At 54.0% G+C, this 22,728-nt stretch overlaps 1 protein-coding gene across 1 annotated transcript in view; it reads left to right on the top strand.

The window, feature by feature from the left end:
* The window catches only part of LRRN2 (leucine rich repeat neuronal 2), a 57,488-nt gene extending 36,476 nt beyond the window's left edge, over positions 1–21,012 (top strand). The window contains exon 2 of the mRNA XM_037497463.1: positions 17,956–21,012. Within this exon, the coding sequence (XP_037353360.1) occupies positions 18,193–20,331 (2,139 nt within the window). The 5' untranslated portion in view covers positions 17,956–18,192 and the 3' untranslated portion in view covers positions 20,332–21,012. The remainder of the gene's footprint in view (positions 1–17,955) is intronic.
* The last annotated feature ends 1,716 nt before the right edge of the window (positions 21,013–22,728 follow it).

Genomic DNA, 22,728 nt, shown 5'->3' on the forward strand with positions numbered 1-22,728 from the left:
CCTAAATTAACAGGAAAATGCTTTGGAGGACAGGAGCCCATGGGCCCCAAGGTTCCCCTCCTCTTGCTCGGCCACCTCTGGAAGCTCTGGTCCCTTCCTGGTGAGAAGCACGCACGCTGTTAATAGAGCTGCCTGATCACTTGTTTAAACTAGGCATTTGGTGCGTAATGACTCCTGGCTGGCACCAGAGCAGACCATCCGCCGTGCTCTGTGGGGACAGAGCAGTGGGATGTGGCCCCACAGGCTGCAGGGAGCAGCCCCCGGAGGCACCACTGGCTGTGGGGGAGGCACCGCTGGCACAGAGGGGGTTTCTGGAGGTTGGGCTGAGACCACTGCCCCCTCCTGCTCTGCTGCTTCCCCGCAGAGCGAGCACACAACCTAAGGGGAGCTAATGGGAGTGCAGGGTGTTGGGGGAGGGGGGGGCGGTGGGGTCGTTTCCACTTCTGCCAGTAGGACTTAAAGGGCATCTCCTGTGACAGGTAAGTCCATCTGCACCTGCCTCCCCGTTGGAGGACACTGAAATCTGGCAATACCTGAGGCTTCTAGGCCCTGGGGTATGGCTGTAGAGCCAGCAGATTTGCTGTTTGCCCAGTTTTGAGATCCGGGGAGAGAGGTGCTGGAGAAATATCAACTATGGCCATGTTAATTATTATTATTTTTATCATTATTACAGAGGCGAATGTTCCCCCTGTTAATTCCCTGGGAAAATGACTGTGAAAACGAGCTGGCACTACCCAGGCCTTCTGCCCAGGAGAGCAAGCAAGTGCTGGCAAAACACAGCCTCCAAATCTGCTCCCTTTCAAGCTGGTTCACCTGACCAGGCACTGAGCCTCAGTGCTTGCTGCCTTCCACAAAGCACACACACACATGCACACATGATGCACACACAGGCCCATGCACACAAATTCATGCAAGCACATAGATACATGGGTGTACAAGATATTCACATGTGCATGCACAGACTCACATTCGTGCAGACACATGATCACATGTATATACTCCTGCCCGGAGATGTCTGCATGTGCACACATGTGTGCTCTCACACATAAGCTTATGTGTACATACTTATTCACATGCACATATATGCTTGCCTGGAGGGTAAAGGGTTCCTGGAGCACTTGCTTTTATCTCATCGGAAGAAAAGTAGCCTGGCTGTAGGAGAGCCATGTGAGGGCCCAGGGGAGGACCCCTTTAGCTGTTCCAGAGTCTTCTGTTTACAAGCACTTTCACACACATCACAGCCTAGCAGTTGATGTCCTGATAATAATGAGATCTTCAGCATCACATAGTGCTGGGCTTGGGTGTGGCTTCTATATGTATTGGCTGTGTGACCTTGGGCAAGTTGCTTAACTTCTCTGAGTCTCCATTTCTTTATCTAGAAATGTAGGGCCTCCCCAGTGGCGCAGCGGGTTGAGCACCATGTTGTGGGGCTGTCCGCAGCTTCTGCAGCACCAGTTCGATTCCCTGCCAGCCAGGGAGGGACCCACATGGCGTGGGAGGGAACCACATGGCGTGGCGGACCTCTCCTGCCTTGCTTGCTGCTCCCCTCAGCACTGTCTTCGGTTCGTCTGCCTGTTCTGTTCCCTGCTATGTCTCTGGTGAATTCTCTCACTTTCCTGTACCTCTGACCTGTGCCCCAGTTCTTGTATAAATAAAAATAAATCTTTAAAAAAAAAGAAAGAAATGTAACACTACTACTCTCACAGGATTGTTGTATACATTAAATAAGAGAAAGGCTTGTGACAGATCTGGCACATTGTAAGCATTCGAAAATAACTATTAAAGTTCAAGGCATATATTCTTATCCCCATTTTACAGATGAGAAGAAACTGAGGCTTAAGGAGATGGTCCCATAATAAGTGTTGGAGCTGGGATTAGAACGTGGGATTTTTTTTTTTTAGATTTATTTTATTTATTTATTTATTTATTTATTTATTTATTTATTTATACAAGCACTGGGTCCAGTCAGAAGCGCGGGAGGGTGAGAGAATTCACCAGAGCCAGAGCGGGGAGCAGAGCAGGCAGAAGGACCAAAGTACACTGCTGAGGGGAGCAGCGGGTGGCAGGAGAGGTCTGCGCGCCATGTGGGACCCTCCTCCAGTGGTCGGGGGGCAGCTGGGGATCGAACCAGCGCTGCAGAGGCTGTGGGCAGCTTCGCAACCCAGAGCTCAACCACTGCGCCACCGGGGAGGCCCCAGAACGTGGGATTTTTACCCAGACCAGATCCCTTACTGCCTAACCCTTCAAAGACTGCATTTTCCTGGGGGACATGTGTCCCTTTAGTTGGCCCTACTGCCTTCCCCTGCAGCCACTTCCATCCAGCCTGGCCCACTCCGCACACATGGCCACTCCTGTGGTGACTTCTCATTGGGGCCTCCTGGAGAAGCTGTGGCTTACAGCTGTGCCTCAGTCTCTGCTGTGTGGGGCAAGGGCGTGGGCCCAGGTGGAAGAGACTCTGGAGCCAGATGGAAGCCTGTGTCCGGTGGAGGCAGGAAGAGGATGGTAATGGATGGAGAACAAGGTGAGGGTAGGGACAGGAAGGAGGCAAATTGGAAAGAAAGGACACCAGCCTCCTGGGGGGTGCATGGCTGGACTCCACGTGCCCCTCTAGGAGAAACCCCGAATTCACAAAACCTATTCCTGTCAGAAAATAATGATGCGCCCTTGAGCTTGGTGGAAATCCAGTATTAAATTTACTTTGCAAATATAGTGTGATTGTGAATTAATGCTATATTAATTATATCTCAAACATCTTATTAATATTTATAAGTCTGTCATAAAATATACATGCCTGTGTACAGCAATCTCATTTTGTATGTGTGCACATGATGGGGTTGTTAAGAGGCACTAGTTCCTGCCCCCTACTAGGGCATGACCTTGGGCAAAAGGCTTCTTTTAGCCTCAGTTTCCTCATCTGCACAATGGGATAATATCAAGAGCTGTTATGGGGTTGAAAGAGATCTTGAGTGGCAAGTGTCTGGCCAAGAATAAGCCCTTATTGTTTCACGCCTAGTTTAGCTATGTCAGGCATATGCCAGTGTTCCCATTTTATTCTTTTTAGTGTCAGCAACAGCACAATCATTTGTTAATTGTACATCATGTTCCAGACACTGAGAGATGCCTTTGTGTTCATTTTCACGGAAACTCTGTAAGATTGTGATTATAACCTGCCTGCTGCAGAGGCTCAGGTGAGAACAAGTGCTTTGGCGTCTGGAACTTGCCTTTGTGATCTTCACCTTCTAGCTGTGTCTCCTAGAGTGGCAGTCGGTGAAATTTTCTCTTTGTGCCTCCATTTCCTCATCTGCAAAATGGGGCTAATAAAGCTATCTGCCTCAAAGAGTGATTATAAAATAACCAGTGCACAACTGTGGCATTATTCTTTTTTTGCTTATAGGACTCATTAATAATTTTTTAAAGATTTATTTATGCATACAAGAACTGGGGTACAGGCCAGAAGTATGGGGGGTGAGAGGATTCACCAGAGACAGAGTGGGGAGCAGAACAGGCAGACTGACTGAAATGCACTGCTGAGGGGAGCAGCGGGCTAGTCAGGAAGGTCTGCTGCGCCATGTGGGTAGATCCCTGGCTGGGCGTTGAACTCATGCTGCAGTGGCTGCGGATAGCTCCATAGTGCTGAGTTTTAACCCCTTGAGCTACCGGGGAGGCCCTCATTAATAATTTTTTTATAGTCACGCTGCATGTGAGTTGGACCTTTATTTTCTAGCCACCATCTCTTATACCCCTTGGACCTCCCTAAAACTACTCGGCAGGCATACTGGGCTTACACAGGAGGGACCCCCAAAGTTGAAGAGTTAAAGGAGCCCTCCCCAGGGGAAGGTAGACCCTTTCCCTATCTGGGAGCAGGAACGGGAGTAGACTCCCACTAGATAGTCCCAAAGCCCTGCCCCATGCAGTGCAGCTCAGGGTCATGTGGCCCTAAAAATCCTCACGTGGTTTCCTGGCAAGTCGTGCCTTTGTAAATTCAACCTTGCTCCTGCGCAGGAAGTCCTCCCTTCCAGCACACTGTTTTATAGCATTTCATCTGCTCCTGACCTCCAGGCCTCCAAGGAGACAGGACTTGACTTAAAGTCCCTGGGGTGACTGGAAGAGAGACGGGGCCCTCTGAGCATCGGGGAGTTTTAGGGGGCCTGGGAATGGCCTTTCCCAGGGCACGCTCATACATTCTAGGCTGGTGGGCTACATGGTCAGGCTTCTACACTCCTACCCCTGCTTCACTCTGCAGTTGTCTTCGCAGCTGGGTGCCGAGTGGAGCCGGTGCTGGGTGAAGTGGCGCAGCTTCCCGGTAGTGTTTGCACCGCGGCTTCTCTGCTCCATGCTATTTACAGGATCTTAGGCAAGTCACTGTGTAAGTCGTTAAGCCTCATTTCCTTATCCAGAAAATGGGAGTGCCGCAGTTCCTACTCCAGGGGTGTGGGCGGATTCAGGGAGATAATGCCTGGGAGGTGCTGACTTGGTGCTGGCTGCTGGGAATCCTGAAGCTGGGGCCGAAGGCCTGGCCCGGGAGGATGTGCGCACCAGCTCTCTGTGACCGCGCAGGATCAGTGCTGGCAGTTATATTCCCAGGCTGCTGTCTGCGGGCCTTATACCGAGGCCTGACACTCGGGGACGCAGGCAATCACAGTCAGGGTCCCCCATGCTCAGTGAATGCTTTCAGGGAGCAGAAGGGAGGTCAGAAAAAGCAAAGAAGAGAAAAGAAAACCACAGCAAATTCTCCTCTGTCCTCCCCCAGCTCTGCAGTTCCTGGGGGAACTGAGCTGCATAATACAATGGGATTTAATAAAATGCCTTTAACTCACAAAGTTTGTCTGCTGCCAGCTCCTTAATTAAATTGCCTAATGCTGCTTTGAGATGGCAGCACAAGCCCCTGTGTTTAAAGAGCACGGTGTTGCCATGGCACTCCCCCGACAGGGCGAGCAGGCATGGAGGAGCATACAGATGAGGCGTGGGGTCGACTGTACCCCGGTGTCCTCCTCACCGTGCATGCACACACACGCACACACACACGCACACACACAAACACACACGCTGCAGTAGTCAGCAGCGGCCCGGACTATAAAAACATCCTCTTGTTTTTCTTGGAAAAGGTTTAATCTTTGCTAAGAATGCTGAACAGGGCTTTAGGAAGAGGAGACTCAGGGGCACTTGAGTAGAGTAGAGCTGACCAACTGGTATGGCTGCAGGGGCCCTTGACATCTCCTGGACACTCAAGCTAGCCCTGGAGGCTGGGCCCACTTCATGTCTCCTGGCCGCGTGTTCCCACTGTCTGTGGAGCCCCCACTCCACCAGGTGCAGCTGCCATGCAGGCTTCCCATGTGAGCCGTGACTTGAAGGCTTAGGAAGAACGAGACTTGGGTCTAATTGATTTGATGAGAAAGGGGTGTGTTCTTCACATAAGGAGGGCACATAAAGAAAAACACACCTGTTATGGATTTTCCGTCAGATGCAGTGGTTCTCAGTCTTGGTTTCTCATTAAAGCCACCTAGGGATTTCCCCCCTAATATTTAATTGTAAAAATATTCAAACTTACAACAATGTGGAAGGAATTTTACAATAAGCAACCGTTACCCACAACCTCGCTGCTAGACCTGCTCTGTCTCATCTTTCTCCATCTATCCATCAATCCACAGCATTTTTGGTGCATTTCAAAGTAAACTGCAGACATCAGTATACTTCTCCCTAAATACTTCAATATCAAAGACTTTGGAGTTCATTTTTGTTCAGGGGCCTTTTTTTCTTTTGATGTAAAATTTATATGCTAAGAAATCCTGGAGGGTTTTGTTTTGTTTTACTACCACGCCAGCATCCTGCCCCCAAGGCGGATGTCACTGGTCTGGGGGGGAGGCAGACATCAGTAGACTTTAAAATCGCCCTACATGATTCTGTGATACAGAGTTGAAAAACACAGAGATAACAGGAGGCAAAGGATTGTCATTTCTCTTCCCCCCCCCCGGTGTGGGGCTCCCTTGATCACAGCACCCCTATCCTGTGGGCTCGCCATGGATTAGAATGTCCCAGTACTCCCATGTTCATGCTTTTTTAGGGTGGGCCTCCAACCCCAGTAAACTTGTGACTCTACTGGTTCTCATGTTAGCACTAGAGGGGGTCAGTGGGATCTTGTATATTCCCCAATGGCAGAACCCATATCTCTTTAAGATTCTTTACCTGTCTCAGTGATGAGGCCATACAGATTTTCTTTGGGTCATACAGTACTTATGATGACCAGGATTGGGCCAGTGGGTGGAGGAGATGCTTACACTGGGGCTGGTGATATTGATAGACAGGCATTGCCAGGGGTGTGGGGATGACTGAGGGCCTGATGGTACATCTCAGGGTTGGGGGGGGTGGCAGTTGTCATGGTGAGGCCTTGAGGTCACCCTCCATGGGAGGGGGGTGCACATACATGCTGATGGGCCACAGTGATGCCTATGTGGGAAGAATGTTGGTTGTTGCAGGACAGAAAGGCTGGTCCCTCCCAGTAGGACCCCCACAGCTGCATGTTACCCTGGAAAGCCTGAGCCACCACTGAGAACCCTCTCACCCCTGGAGCCCTGGCAGGCACCCCAGCAGCAGCTCTGTGCTCAGCCATCCTATTCCTTTACACTTTAATGAGACACAGCTCCAGTATTAAGTACAAGTGGATCATTAGGAACATTTATTTAAGATGAACAGTTCTGGGAGCCAGCTGGACTTGGGATGCCAGCCATGTCATGATCGATAGAGATTTTGTTTGCCGCCTGTGTGGTTTCCTGTTCCTTTCATGCCCAGTGCAGTGAAAGAGGACAGAGGAAAAGCATCCTGCTTCCCCTCCTGACCCAACAGTTAGGGGCAGAGCAGAGCAAAGCCCCGGCCACGCGCCTGATCTCTGTCCATGGTGCTGGCTGGCGCCTCTGAATTGTGCTGGGACCTTGGACTGCAGAGAGAGGTTTAAGAATGAAAGGAAGTTGGGCTATTAATTCATATTTGCATTATTATTGTTATTATTATTATTATTATTATTATTATTATTATAATCCCAGAAAATTGTGCTGAAATTTACCTTTAAAAGAATGCACAACTCTTTCGTTTTACCATGAGAAAACCAGTCTTGTGGGCAGCAAATAAAATTCCTAGTGAGAATGACAATAAAAATGTATTCTCACATGGATTCACTCTCTCATTGATGCCACACACCTGTGGTCTGGTTGGATCTTTAGAATAGTCCCGCCGTTAGACAGATGACTCCTGAGTCCCTCCCCAGATTCTGTCTGCTAGCAGGGGGCCAAGCTGGTGCTCATGCTGCGCTTACAGCTCATACTGCATGTCTTATGTTCTTGTTTTCATTTTATCTGTGCCACGTTCTGTACAAAAGACAGGTGGTACCAGATCTATCCCCATTTTTCAGAGGAGAAAATGGAGGCTTGTAGAGGTTAAGCCTCTTGCCAAGCTTGACACCATGTGGAACTAGCAGAGCAGGAGCTAGAATCCAGGAGACATATGCTCATTCCCTAGGGCCACCATCACCAAGTCATACACACCAGGAGGCTTAAAGCAACAGTAATTTACTGTCTCACAGTTCTAGAGGCTAGAAGTTTGAAATCAAGGTGTCAGCAGAGCCATGCTCTCTGAAACCTGCAGGGGAGAATCCTTCCTGCCCTCTTCCTGGCTTCTGCTGCTGGCCATCAATCTTGGCCATTCCCCCACTTGCCACTGCTGCACTTCAATCTCTGTCTCCTGCATCACATGAAATTTCCCTTTTCTCTGTGTACCCAGATGTCCCTCTTCTCCTAAGGATGCCAGTCATTGGGCCAGGGCCAACCTACTCAGCATACCTTCACCTTTAGCTTGAGAGTGTCAGCAAAGCCCTCAATACCAATACTGAGGATTAGGATTGCAATATATCACCTGGGGACACACAGTTCAGCCTATAACGGCCCCTGACCCAGTCCTCTCCTGCAGCATGCTACTGGCATCCTGGCTCCATCCTTATATTTCCTCCTCATCATCTTCTGCTCCCAAAGACAAAGTACTCCCTGCTTCTGCAAAGCAGAAAGTGGGCCTGGTCAGGAGTGCTTTTTGTCTTCCATGCTTCCCAGATTATTATGAGTACTAAGGTAGGATCATGAAATATAGGTGGGCTTTTTGTCTTTTTTATTTCCAGACTAAAAATTATTAAGGCTTGCTATTAATTAGTTTAATTTTGAAGCTTCTAAATATTGATTTGACCTGTACTTCTTTGTACTTGCCACAGTCACTGAATTATTCCTGCTATTGATCACAATGGAAGCATTTCTACCAACCAGACTCTGGGGCCATGGGAGACACTGGCCCCCCCAGGGGTGCGTTAGACTGGGAAGGCATGACTAAACTTGGAGAAGAGGGAGCCTCTGCCAGATTGGAAAGGGCCTTCCCTTGAAGAAGGGCTGTTCAGTGTAGGCCAAGAGCCAGTTTCTTTCTCTTGGGTTGGCTTAAGCCAAACAGAGTTTGAGTAAGAAGTCAACTGGAAACCTCCCCACTCCATTCTGGACTTGAGACATGCTGGGCAGTGGTACTGGAGGATGATGTGGCTGGCGTTGGGGTTTAAAGCACAGGCTCTTACATTTGCACAACCGAGTTTCAGTTCCACCTTTCCCAGATGAATGTTCTTAGGCAAGATACATAACCTTTCACATCAGGAAGGTGAGACTGGGAACTGTACATCAGAGTGTGGTCACAAGCACTCAGTGCCACACTCACGTCGGGGCCCTGCCTGAGGTGGGCTCCATCCTCAGTCAGCTCTACCTTCAATATCAGTGCCATCCCACTAGCAAAATGAGGCCTAGACTGGGAAGCACAGTGTATCTTCCAGCCCCGGCTCTGTTACTTATTTGCTTTGTGATCGAGGGCAAGATATTTAATATCCTTTCCATTAAAATGGGGTTAGTGGCACCTATGACTTGGGAAGGCTGTGTGGGAATCACATAAGACAAGGGATCTGGGAGGATTTAAATTGCAAGGCGCAGAGTCCCAGCAGATTATTGTTACTGGCGGCTAAAGTACTGACTGCCTTAGCTGCCCTCCACGAAGCAGTATCTCTGCCAGGGAGTGCCCTGTCCGCGCGTCTTCTCCAGACCATTCTGACTGATTTGCTGCCCCAGCCTCTTCCTATCACGCCCACTCTTGGGATCTCCCGGGGACCTCTCAATTCTTGGAATTCATTTCATGTACAGAGGACCCAGGACCTTTGCTCCTGCTGTTCCCATCTGTGTAGCGTCTCTTCCACCATCTGTGCATCTGCTGACCTAGCGGTTCCCACAACACGTCCCCTGGGGAGTCTTTGAAAACAACTTTATCGAAGTGTAATTTGCATGCCGTCCAATTTGCCTATTTCCCGTGTACAATTCAATGACTTTTAGTAAATTTCCTCTGATTTTTCCCCACATGAAGCAGAATCATGTTCTTTCCTTTAGGCTGTGCCCTTGGAAAACAGTCCCGAGGCAGCGTTTATCCTACTTTGTGGAGCGGGTCCCTCCCCAGAACCTTCCCCCTGGCCTCATACAGCCCCAGACTCATGCTCAGTGTGTGGTCAGCTCTTGGGGACGGGAGAAGGGGAGGGTCTTATCTGTCAGGCTGAGGTTAAGAAGTGCTCCATGGACACAGCCTTAATTTAGCGTTGCTGGCTGGCCCTGTCCTTGGTTTTCCAGATTCTAATCTCAGCTGCAGGGACCACAGAGCTCGTCCAGCCCAGGGAGTCTCAGACATGAGTATCCATCAGAATTGCTTTGAGGGCTTGTTCAAACATGGCTGCCAGACCCCACCCTCCAAGTTCCTGGACCTGGAGGTCCCTTGGGCCCCAGAGTCTGCTTTCTCAACAAGTTGCCAGACCAATAGCGCTGGTCTGGGGGCACCGGGGGAGACCTGCTGGTCTGGTCTGACCCCTCCTTTCATATATGAGGAGCCCAAGGTCTAGAGAAGTGAGAAGCACAGTCCAAAGTGTGTCCCAAGCGAGGACTAGAACCCAACTGTGTCCTACGCCCTCTCCCGTGTGTTCTGTGCCCTGACTTCTGCTTCCTCCACTGGCTTCAGCGAAGCCGAATAGGACAGAGCACCTGAGAAATGCCCTCCGGAGGCCTGGCCCAAAAGTGAGGCGGGGATGCTGAGGGAGAGGCCCACAGGACTGGGGAAGAGAACTCGAGGAGGGGAGAGGGCTCCTGGAGCAGGGGACAGCAACGGGCAGGCCTGGAGGAGGTGGTCGGGACTGACAGGCCATTTTCACCACAGTTAGGAGAGAAGCAAAACCACCCCGGGCCCCAGCTGTAGCCATTTATCTCTCAGGCAGCCAAGACAGCTGACAGAGGGAGAAGGCGGAGGGGCCCTCTCCGAGCCCGGCTCCTTTCGCAGCGTGATTTATCTCTGAGCTTCATCTGGCAAACCTGCTGATGAAATGAGTCTCCTTTTCTCTCCGCCTCATCAATTTTCATTCTGATTTCATTTTCCTTTTCCGTTAGAAGAGGTTTGGCCTTTCTCCTCTTTAACTGGTCTCTCCCCATTCACTCTGCCTCCCTTTCTCCTCAGCCACCCAGGCCACAAGCCCTCCCTGGGCACCTCTCTCCACCCCCGACGCGCCCTGGGGGCCACAACATGGTGAAGAGAGAAGCCCAAACTCCGCATCTGACTCCCCGTTCATCTCCATGGGGCGCGGAGAGGAATGCTCACTAGTGCTCCCCTCTCAGGCCTGGGGTGCAGAGCTCAGAGCAGTTCACAGACTGAGGAGGAAGGGCAGCACAGGGGATGCCAAGTCCTAGAGGTTGGGGAGGAAGCAGGAGTTGATTTGTTTCTGGGCGGGGGTGAGCGTGGTCAGGGAAGACTTCAGAAAGGTGCAGTGTGACTGAGACTTCAGGCATGGGGAGGGATTCCTGAGACACACAAGTTGGGAAAAGTGGGCACAGCCTCTGCATGGGACTTCCAGGCCCAAGAGAAGGCTCCAGAGGGTGGGGATCGTCAGAGGGTCTTGTTGAATCCAGAGACGGAAATCTGAGTGAGAGAAGTGCTCTCCCCGGGAGAGGGCCGGCTGAAGTGGCCGTGCAGGCCAGGGCTTGACCAGGGCAGGTGGGCGACCTGCGGAGGGGACGAGGCCAGGAGGGAGGCTGAAGGGCAGAGCCCAGACTTAATCCCCTCCACTGTCTTTCCCATGTTCCTTTCCTTCCCACCTCTTTCTGTCCTTTCACAGATGGTTTCTGAGCTTGTACATGGCCAGACTACAGAGGAACTAGCACTGAAGCCCAGTTTCTTCCCCAAGGGCCTCACTGTCTGGAGGGAGAGACGGACAGACCAATAAACAGCCACCTTTGATGGAGGGGCTCTGGGCACCTCAGGAGCCTGAGAGAGGGGTGAGGGTCGGAGTATTGCTGCTGAAGGCACGGGTGCACAGGAACCTGGCAGCAGGCAGCCGTGGGACTCAATGGGCAGGCGGCTCCACCCTGCAGCCTCTGTTGGCACAGAGCCACAGACAGAAATGGCATTGCATGCCACCTCCTGGCGCCCTCCACTCCTGATGAAGAAATAACGAGGCAGGCTCCCTTCCAGGCATCGTGGCGCTGGCTCCCACTGCCTGGGCCAGCCAGGAGACCCAGGAATAAAAGCTTCCTTTCTGGGAACAAGTTCCTTCCCTCCTGGGCCCAGGAAGGTGTTTTACTGGAATCCTGACTCCTCATTTCAGAGAGGAGGGGAGGGCACGGGCTGGCAAGAGAACCTTCGTGCTTTCTCCCCTGCTCCCCTCTGGTCCCTCACCACCCTGTCTTGGAAGCTAGATTCTGGTGCCGGAATCATGGAAATAGAAAGGGCTGGAGGAGGCCCACCTGGGCTCCCTTGTCAGAGGGTCTTGTCAAATCTAGAGGCAGAAAACTTCTTCCACATTCTGTTGTGGGACCTGGGTCTGCTCCCATAGCTACACTGAGGTTCAGGTTGCTCATCTAAAGAACCTCACCGAGTTGTTGGGAGGAGGGGATAAGCAGATGGCATGGCCAGCAAGCAGAGATCCATCCTTCCTCTGAGACTGGGTTTTGTCGCCCTTCCAGTGCATCAAGTAGAGTTGAAGGGACTCACCTAAGGGGGTGGGGGGGCAACCCAAGCACTAGGGCATGATTCTGCATCATCCCTGTGCATGCATGCACGTGCTTGTGTGTGTGTGTAAGGCAGCGGGGAAGCCTTCTGAAAGCAGAGCTCAGCGTCGTGGTGTGCAAGGCTCCCTGATATCATCTGTTTCATCTTTTCAATACAGATGGCGACCCACTTTGAATTGTTTTCTTGACCCATTAATGGGCTGCAGTTCTCAGTTCAGAACAGCAGAACACCTCCCTCACCTGCAGGGAAAGTCCACCCTGCCCTAGGGAGACAACTATCAATAACAAACCATCCTCCAGCTGGTGCCTGGCTGGGGAGGCAGAGGCAATCCAACCTTGTGGATTCTTGTTCAAAGCATCTTGGGGACTGTGATAGGAGTGACTGCCCTTCTTGGAGGAAATCGGGGCAAGTGTCACAGAGGAGGTGGCATTTGGGATGGGTTTTCATGGCTGGAGAGGAGTTTGATAGTTAAAGTTCAGAAGGGTGCGAAGAATGAACAAGTTTGATGGGAGAGGATGTTGAGTTTGGGGCAATTTGAGCCTGAGAAGCCACTGAAATAGCCAGGTAGAAAGGTACGGGGGCAGTTAGAGCGAGCCTGGACCCCTCCTTCCTGGCTACTCCCCCACTTACTCCCCTGCTTGCTGCCCAGGCCCTGTAGTGAGAAGACCTGGGGGTCCAGCTTTGGGGAGGGAGGTCGGGTGATAGTCCTGGGCTGCAGGTGACACAGGCGCCCAGGAGGTCCCCCAGCCTGGAGGCAACAGCACACATGGGCCCAGGCCATACAGACTCCAGCCAGATTGGCACTGATGGGACAGAGCGAGTTCTAGATGTGAGAATTGTAGAACCAGAAAGAGGAATTGGTCTCCCCTCCTGGAGATGCAGATTAAGCATAAGACCACGAGGAGTACTTTGAAGGAGGGGCTGCATTAGGGAGGTTCTGGAGCTCCCTGATGCCAGAGCCAACTTGTTCCCAAGATGCAGTGGAGAAGAGAGAATTGTGGACTTAAAAGATGAAACTGATGGGTGGTGAGAGAAGTGAGAACAGTGGTTAGCTCCAGATGGGGGGCTTGATATAGGCCAGGAAAGACCACTTGAGAACCTTCTGGAATGCTGGAAATACATATCTCTTCGCCAGGTGGTAGCTGGCCTGTATCTACAAATGTAGTGTGCATGGAGCTGTGCCTGGGTCAGTGGCAGTAATATAGAAAAAAATTTAAAAATTGAGAAGTAGGTGGTGAGTTGGAATGAGAGGTAACAGTATCGGGGGCCAGATGATGGTGATGCAGGCCCTTCATGCATCTGGCAGCAGGCTCTGCACAGCCATCTGGGGAGGAGGTTATTCCCATTTTGCAGTTCAGGCAGGCGAGGTCAGATGGTGCTTTGTCCAAGGTCACACGGTGAGCAGCAGAGCCAGGCTCCAGCTCAGACTGCAGAGCCTGGGCGCCTCCCACCCCACAACCCCTCCTTTGCATAAGTTATTTATGGAATTCAGAATCTGGAAGACTAGATAAATGCGGAGGTCTCCTCCAGCTCTTGAGGTCCTGGTTGTCTGTGATTAAATGAGAGGTGGGAGTGAGGGGCCATGCCCACCTCCCGAGAGGAGCCGGAGGCCAGGTGCGCTGAGGAGGGCCGCCTTCCCTCCCTCTGCATCCCTCCCACCCAGCACTTATCTGCGGGCGAGGAGGCCGGAGTTTATCAACGCTACACTCAATTATGCTGCCCATCTGTCTCCACAGCTCAGGGGGACCTGGCACCGAAGCAGCAAGGCCAGGCAATCGATCACTGCAGGCTCCTGCCTCCGGACTATCAGCTGAGAGCAGGGGTGGGGGCTGGCTGGGAGGGGCCACCAGAGAAGGGGGGAGGCGGGGAGGTAGAACCTCTGACCCCAGCAGAGGGCACTTGCTGCGCTGGGGCCAGGGCAGAGAGGAAGGGAAGGGAAAGGGCTAGTTCTGGCTCCTGGCAGCAGCCTCTCCCAAACGCTTCGTTTAGAGCTTGACCGAGAGTCTTAGTTTAATAGGGAGTCTAAGGGGTCGAGTCCACACTGTCTGCGAATTCCAGCATAGCCGCCGAGAGAATGCTAACAGTGAGGCTAGACAGGGTTTGCTGATGAGATTAGGTGTGTGACTAATTAGGTGACTCTTCTCAGGGTTTCTAGAACCAACCCTTCTGAGAGAAATCTTGACCCAGAGTGGGCAACCCAGAGTGGGCAACCTACTTCCCTGCCGTGGTCCCCATGGTCTCTAGCTCCTGACACTGAAGTCCATGGCTGGCCAGTAGGCCCCGATGCAACAAGCAGCCCCCACCGGAAGGCAGGCTGAGGTCGGTGAGTGGCCTGTGGGCTCGTGCCCCTGGTTCCCAGCCCAGCCATGCTCAATGGGAACAGTGCTACCCACAGGCAGGGGTTCCAGTCAGCGGTACTCTCACCCAGTTGAGGGATGGGGGAGCAGAGGCCCAACAAGTAGCTGTGGGGGAAGAGGAGCTAAGTGCCCAGGGCTTGCTGAAGGGTTGTGCAATTCCCAGCAGCCTCTGGGCCAGCCCTGTCTCACTCCGCTCGCTCGGTGAGGCAGGCAGCCATCTGCCAGGCAGCGAGCACTGGCTGGGTGAGCGGGGCAGGCTAGAGAGTCAAAGATGTGGGTCTCATCTTGACTCTGCCACATAGAAGCTGTGCAACTTCTGACAAGTCACTTAACCTCTCACAGCCACTTCCCCTGCGATAGGAGACAAAATGATCCCTTCTGCGCACACACGGGGCTGATGGTGAGATTACACGTTACTGTTTGTATCCACTCCCAAGTGCCCTCTCTGCAAGCTCAGCCCCACGCTCGGTGCTGTGGGGACACAGAATACACATCAGTCACGGCCCCTGCTTCAAGGAGCTTGAGATCCAGTTGGGGAAAATGTGCACGTGCAAGTCTGAACTCCCGCTCACCCCAGAGGTTAGAGCTAAAAGGCGATTAGCTTTCTCTACAGCTCCGGTGCATTTGCTAATCAGCTTGCATGAGTGGGCCATGTGCAAGACACCCTAAAATGGCGATGGCAGGTGAGTGGGCAGCTCCAGGAGTCCTCTCCTGGAAGGGACTGCGTGCTCAGCAGCCGGGGAGGGTGCTCTGGGCCTTTGCCAGGCCCAGGAGCAGAGGAACAGCATGAACACGAGTCATCAAGCCTTGGCCTCCCCAGGCCCCCGCCCAGCCAGCCTAGCCAGAGGGCCAGGAGGAGTGCTGCTGGCTGGGAAGGCCCGTCTTTGGAGATTTTCGATTCAGTTTTAAATGGTTTCTCGGTCCATTCCCCTCTGTCGAGTTGAGCAGCTGTAGACAAAGGTGTTACAAGTGTCAAGGAGCGACCTCTGGGCTCAGGGTTCAGAAGCCAGAGATACTAGGGCCTGGCTGCAGCCCCCTCTCCACCCGCTCCAACCTGCTTTCCTCTAGCGAACTGTCTCCTAATGCTTTGCGTTTGGGGTCCTGCCAGAGTGCCCTCTGAAAAGATGCTTGCTCTGTCTGATCACAGCTCCCTCCGCCACCCCCCACCCCCAGTCCATAGTGAGCAAGCTTAGTAGGGGCTTGTTGGGTCCCCCTGAGAAGTCCTGTAGCTGGGGGCTCTTGACCTCGGGGCATGACAGTTGCTGGAAGGGCACTAACATGAGCCCTTCCTGTGCGTCACATTCAGCTCCTTTCATCCTGATGGCAGCTCCTCTCAGCCACACAGAGACACCCAGAACAGTCAGTAAATTTTCCCAGGGATCCTGCAGGACATGGCGAAGAGGGTAAGATCTCTTGGCTGCCGGGGTCTCCTCCAGATCCTGGCAGGAAGCAGGGGCCTCTGGCATGTAATTTGGTAGGACCACTGCCTTCGATCCACTTCCACAACAGGGCCATTCAGGGACTCAGCCTGAAACTGCTCCCCCTGCACCCACCTGGTACACCACAGAATCCACCCCCTGCTGACCACCAGTCACCAGCTTGGATTCCCAGACTCCCCTTTGCACATGTATGCAGGCAGGCACGCGTGTGTGCACGTGTGTTTGTTTGCCCTAAGTTTTACGCGTCAGTGCACACACAGCCCCACGCAAAACCTCTGTGCATTTTAAGTCACGGTTGTTTTTTCCACCTTCAGAAATAGCTGCAGAGGAAGGTGGGAAGTCGCCAAGTGTAAACAGCAGGCTCCCCTCCCGCTCAGGGAAGGGTGCCATGCCTCCAGCTGCCCCCTCCCCAGCCCAATATCCTGGAAGTGGGGTGAGGCAGGCTGCAGACACCCCAGCTTTCTGCAGCTCCCTGGTAAAGTACCGCCCCTCCTTGCCCCCAGGGATAAGAATGGGCACCCAGCCTCCTGTGGCAGCAGCCAGAGCATCCCAGAGCATGTTCTGCCAGAGCCAGGGGGCAGAGAAGCAGGTGTAAATGGCACAGCCTCTGGACTGGACTGGCTCCCTGCCTCCCACTGCCTCTCAGCTACGTGTCTGGAGCCAAGTTCTTTAACTTCCTCTGAACCTCAGTTTCTTCATCTATAAATGGACTATTAATCCTTATGCTGAGGGTTCAAAGAATTAAAATACTCACTCATTTAAGAGGTCTGGCAAATCACAGGTGTCCCAAATGTTTGTGGGCTTCCCTGACCCTGCAGCTGCAGAGATGCCCCCACGCAGAGATCCACACCCCCTTTTTCCTCCCATCTTTGGTTCTCAGCCAAGACTGGACTTGACTCCAGGGCACTGCAGCCAAAGGATCTGAGAGAGAGCCTGGGTAGGCTCCCCTACCAAGAAGGAAGGAAACAGCAGTGGCCTGGAGTCTGGATTGGGGACGGTGGTCTTGGAGTGACAGAGATTGATCCTACACTAAACATGAGGCACTGGAACTATGCAGCAAATGCAGCACAAGGGAGACCTTTCCATGTGGTGCAGCCAGGGCCATGACAGAAGGAAGCATGGGGCACTGAAAGAGCACAAAACAGCCCCTGAGCCAGTCAGGCCTGAGAGGTCACTAACGTAAGTTGCATCTTGAAGAGCAGGAGTTGTCTAATAGACAGTGAGAAGGGGGGCATAACCGGGTACCTTCAACCCAAAGGTTGTATGCAGTTGCTAATCATGGTGGCAACAAGAGAAGTCAGGGGAAGTGACCAGGGCCAGATCACATAAGGTCTTACCTGAAGGGCTGAGGAGCTCAGACCCAGGCTCCTTAATCCCACCACCTCTTCCTAGCAGCTGTTGGGCTGAAGGAAAAGTTGCTGGGGGAAGGAAAGGCTGTTGGGAGAAGGAAAACCCAACCCCAGGAGAGCCTGAGCAGATGCCAGCAGGACCGTGCCACTTCCCTGGCCTGGGTGGATGTGGGGTCCAGTACCTTTCAACTTCAGCACTTTGGGATCCCACTGGAAATTAGAAAGTTGCACTTGCTCCAAGCCACACCAGTTGGAGGAATGTCTAGAAACTATCACTTTATTTTTCGTTTTCCCACTGAGCCATGGAGGGAGAGGGAGAGATGCAAGAAAGCTCAGAGAATCCATTCCACATCTCTCTGGGCTCAGAAGAACCATGAGGATGACAACCCCCCTCTCCAGCCAGCCACTCTTCTACACACACTCACACACACACACACACACATGCACACACACACGCACACCTTCCTCTAGTAGTCCTGGGAGTTTCCCAGGTTCAGTGTCACCCCTTCCATGAAGACTTCCAGTCATTCCCCTGCAGGCCACTGAAAACGGCACTGATGCCTGAGCCCCAGCACAGAACCCAGGAACCCTGACTCTGGCCCTGTCTGCCCCTCAGCTCCTGTGGCCCCTTGAGTCTAATAGGGGAGACACAGAGGGTGGGGGTAGATATTGCCCTCTGCCTCCTCCTTAATTCTTCACCTCTTCTTCCAGGGCTGCCCCAATGGGGTGTGGTGGTGAGTGAGCAGGAGCAGCCCGGTGGACAAGGATGGAGGACCACACCCAAGAGGGCGCCCCCAAGTGATGCCCCCCACCCCCTCGTAGAATGACTGCCTTGGGAGGGTGGCTGTCCAGCCCTGGGCAGGGCTGCTGACCTTCAGCTTGCCAGCCGCTGAGAGCAGAGTACTCCAGGCTCTTCTTTTGGATGGTTCCCTGCCCTGCAAATCCACCATGAGGCTCCTCGTGGCCCCCCTCTTGCTAGCGTGGGTGGCTAGCGCCACTGCTGCTGTGCCCGTGGTTCCCTGGCGTGTGCCCTGCCCCCCTCAGTGTGCCTGCCAGATCCGGCCCTGGTATACACCCCGCTCATCCTACCGAGAGGCCACCACCGTGGACTGTAATGACCTATTCCTGACGGCCGTGCCCCCGGCACTGCCCGCAGGCACACAGACCCTGCTGCTGCAGAGCAATGGCATCATGCGCGTGGACCAGAGCGAGCTGGGCTACCTGGCCAACCTCACAGAGCTTGACCTGTCCCAGAACAGCTTTTCAGATACCCGTGACTGCGATTTCCGCGCCCTGCCCCAGCTGCTGAGCCTGCACCTCGAGGAGAACCAGCTGACCCGGCTGGAGGACCACAGCTTCGCAGGGCTGGCCAGCCTACAGGAGCTGTACCTCAACCACAATCAGCTCTACCGCATTGCCCCCAGGGCCTTCGCTGGCCTCAGCAACCTGCTGCGCTTGCACCTCAACTCCAACTTGCTGAGGGCCGTTGACAGCCGTTGGTTCGAGATGCTGCCCAACCTGGAGATCCTCATGATTGGCGGCAACAAGGTGGATGCCATCCTGGACATGAACTTCCGGCCCCTGGCCAACCTGCGCAGCCTGGTGCTGGCGGGCATGAACCTGCGGGAGATCTCTGACTATGCCCTAGAGGGGCTGCAAAGCCTGGAGAGCCTCTCCTTTTATGACAACCAGCTGGCTCGGGTGCCCAGGCGGGCACTGGAGCAGGTGCCCGGGCTCAAGTTCCTAGACCTGAACAAGAACCCGCTCCAGCGGGTGGGGCCTGGGGACTTCGCCAATATGCTGCACCTCAAGGAACTGGGTTTGAATAACATGGAGGAGCTGGTCTCCATCGACAAGTTTGCCCTGGTCAACCTCCCCGAGCTCACCAAGCTGGACATCACCAACAACCCCCGGCTGTCCTTCATCCACCCACGCGCCTTCCACCACCTGCCCCAGATGGAGACCCTCATGCTCAACAACAACGCTCTCAGTGCCTTGCACCAGCAGACGGTAGAGTCCCTGCCCAACCTACAGGAGGTGGGTCTCCATGGCAACCCCATCCGCTGTGACTGCGTCATCCGCTGGGCCAATGCCACGGGCACCCATGTCCGCTTCATCGAGCCACAGTCCACTCTGTGCGCCGAGCCACCCGACCTCCAGCGCCTCCCAGTCCGAGAGGTGCCCTTCCGGGAGATGACAGATCACTGCTTGCCCCTCATCTCCCCCCGGAGCTTCCCCCCCAGCCTCCAGGTTGCCAGTGGTGAGAGCCTGGTGCTGCACTGCCGGGCGCTGGCTGAACCAGAGCCCGAGATCTACTGGGTCACTCCAGCTGGGGTTCGACTGACAGCTGCCCGTGTAGGCAGGAGGTATCGGGTGTACCCCGAGGGAACCCTGGAGCTGCGGAGGGTGACGGCAGAAGAGGCAGGGCTGTACACCTGCGTGGCCCACAACCTGGTGGGGGCTGACACCAAGACAGTCAGCGTGGTGGTTGGCCGGGCTCCCCGTCGGCCGGACCGGGACGAGGGGTGGGGGCTGGAGCTCCGGGTGCAGGAGACCCACCCCTATCACATCCTGCTGTCTTGGGTCCCCCCACCCAACACAGTCGCCACCAACCTCACCTGGTCCAGTTCCTCCTCCTTCCGGGGCCAGGGGCCCACAGCTATGGCCCGCCTCCCTCGGGGCACCCACAGCTACAATATCACCCGCCTTCTTCAGGCCACCGAGTACTGGGCCTGCCTGCAAGTGGCCTTTGGAGATGCCCACACCCAGGTGGCCTGTGTCTGGGCCAGGACTAAAGAGGCTGGTCCTTGCCACAGAGGCTTCGGGGACCGACCCGGGCTCATTGCCATCCTGGTTCTCGCCATCCTCCTGCTGGCGGCTGGGCTAGTGGCCCACCTTGGCACTGGCCAACCCAGGCAGGGGCTGGGTGGGCGGTCTCTCCTTCCAGCCTGGGCTTTCTGGGGCTGGAGTGCCCCCTCAGTCCGGGTGGTGTCTGCACCCCTTGTTCTGCCCTGGAATCCAGGGAGAAAGCTGCCCAGGGCCTCAGAAGGGGAGACCCTGTCACCACTGTTGACACAAAATTCCTGAAGCTAAGCCCTTTCACAGCAGCAGAGAAATAATTGGGACTACTTCTTATCAAAAGGGAAGCAATCTGGGCCAGATGCCCTGCAAGAAAGTGACATGGACCCACGTGCTCGAGGCCTGGCAGCTAGACGAAGACAGACAGGGCTTCTGGCCCCAGGGGGTGCTCCTGCAGCCTCCAAAATATTGCCCCTATTTGCTGGGGGTTCCTCTGCTGCCATTCTGAGGAGCATCTCCATGGGACAGGAAGGCCTGCGGCTGGAGCTTCCCACCTCCCCGGTTGTCTGGGAGCCAGGGGCTCCCGGGCTGCCTGGATGTCCCCTGCCTGTGCCCCCAGGCCCTCGGCCCACAGGATGCGTCCCCTCCTCTTCTCTCTCTTTGTACAGTCTCAGTTGCTTGCTCTTTCCCCTCCTGGGCAAGGACTGAAGGAGGCTTCTCCTCCCCATCTTGGGGGACTGCTCCAAGTGGCCCCCACTGGATCTGAAGGACATTTGGGAAGAGGGGTGCTGGGAACGCCTCCTTCCGGCAGCCTGGGCCCGGCACTCTGAGGTTGACTTTCTATAGGCAATTTTGTACCTTTGTGGAGAAATGTGTCACCTCCCCCCAACCCAATTCACTCTTTTCTCCTGTTTTGTAAAAAATAAAAATAACAATAACAATAATAAGGGGCAAAGAAAATGAAAGGAAAATAATGCTTTAACTACTAAGTATAACAAAAGAGCTCTGTGCTCTGGAGGCCCAGAGGGTGACAGAGGGAAGCCCCCGCAGGGGCAGATGGAAGGGAGGCCACAGATTTTGAACTCTGTCCTGCCAGGCGCCCCTGTCCATGTTCCCCAGCAAGTGGCTGTGCCTGTGAAGGGGGGCAGGGGAAGGGGCACCCAGAGCAGCACACAGAGGTAGGAGGCACAGGAGGGAAGGAGAGGGGTGAGAGAAATGGCAAAAAAGCCCGAGATGGAGAGAGTGGAAATTTCCATCACCCAATGTTGCCACCCCTTCTCCTTCTCTGATAAGCAATTAACATGCCAGTGCATAGGAAGCACTTCCCGGCCTTCTTCTAATTAAACAAACCCAAGAGACAGAGGCATGCAGAGAATTGCAAATAATCAAGACAGCAAGAACTCCGGCTCACTGGGGCAGAAGGGGGGACCGGGGTGGCAGAGGATTTGGGGAAGGAAGGGCTATGGGACAAGCTAATTGCTGTATTTATCTTTCCAGTTCCTTTTGGTTCATTTGCAATGAGCCTGGTTTGCTTTTGCAGTGTTAAAAAAAAAAAAAAAAAAAAAAAAAAAGAACAACCTGATTGACTTCTCAGGACAAGCGCGAAGAGGAACATGTGTTGGGAAGGCAGCAGAGCCAGGGTGGGAGCTGCTGGGGAAGCCCCGGTGGCCCCAGAGAAGAAGCCACCGCCTCAACACAGCTGTGTCTAAGATAGGCCAACCGTCTCCTGAGACCCAGAAGCAGCCGCAGGCGAAGCTGGGGACGGCCCTGCGCAGACACATCTACGGACTTTTTTGGAAGCTGCTTGAGGATTAGAGGGAGGCCAGAGCAGTAGACACCAGCCCACAACCTAGAACGGGAACGCACACCCAGCCAGCGGGACCCGCGCGCCTCCCCGTGAGGACTAAGGCCGCGGAGGTCTCTGAGCTCAGCAACAGCCCTTTAGAGGCCTTCCTCTTGGGCAGGGTCCACACATTAGCCTGCGCCAGAATCACGCAGAGGCTTTGCAAAAACCAGTTTCTGATGTAGATCTGGGCAGGGCTGAGAATTGGCATTTCTAAGGCCTTTCAGGCAACACTAACGCCATGTGGCAGGTCTGGGGACCATGATTTGGGGAGCAAGGGCGGGGCTAGGATGCGCCCCTGCTTCTGGAGAGTCGGGAAAGAGGTCCGGAAGGAGGTGGTCCCTCTGCTCCGCCCCGCCCAACTAATGGGCCGCTCAGCGCCATTTCAAAATGGCCGCCTCCCGGCTGAGTGCAGCAGGCTCCATGGGCGGCAGCGCCTTCCGGGAGCAGGCTGTGTGTTCTTAGGGGAGGAGCTGGGAAAGCAGGGGTGGCACACACATGCTTCTGTTCCTCTCCTAACACACCTCATAGTGGTCTTACCTGATGAGTTTTGGGGTCAAGGGCTCAGCCCTGCCAACTGACTGGAGCTGGCCTGTGGGATCTAGCTCTTTCGTCATGTGACAGGGGGGTCCGTCCTCTGTGACCCGGTAGCTCTGAGGGGAGGAGGTCTCGGCAAGGCCCCAAGTCAGACCTCAACACTTCTCCAGTCCTCTAGGACAGTAGCAGCATTTTTTAAGGGTCCATGCCCACCTGACATGGAGAATCAAACATGGAGCTGTTCCCTTAAGTAAAGGCCAGAGCCCTGTAAGAGCCTGCGGAGCCCTGAGCCCCAACCATGCAAC

This window comes from Talpa occidentalis, unplaced genomic scaffold (genome assembly GCF_014898055.3).
Source record: "Talpa occidentalis isolate TD23 unplaced genomic scaffold, MPIMG_talOcc4v2.1 talOcc4.8, whole genome shotgun sequence".
Lineage (NCBI taxonomy): Eukaryota > Metazoa > Chordata > Mammalia > Eulipotyphla > Talpidae > Talpa > Talpa occidentalis.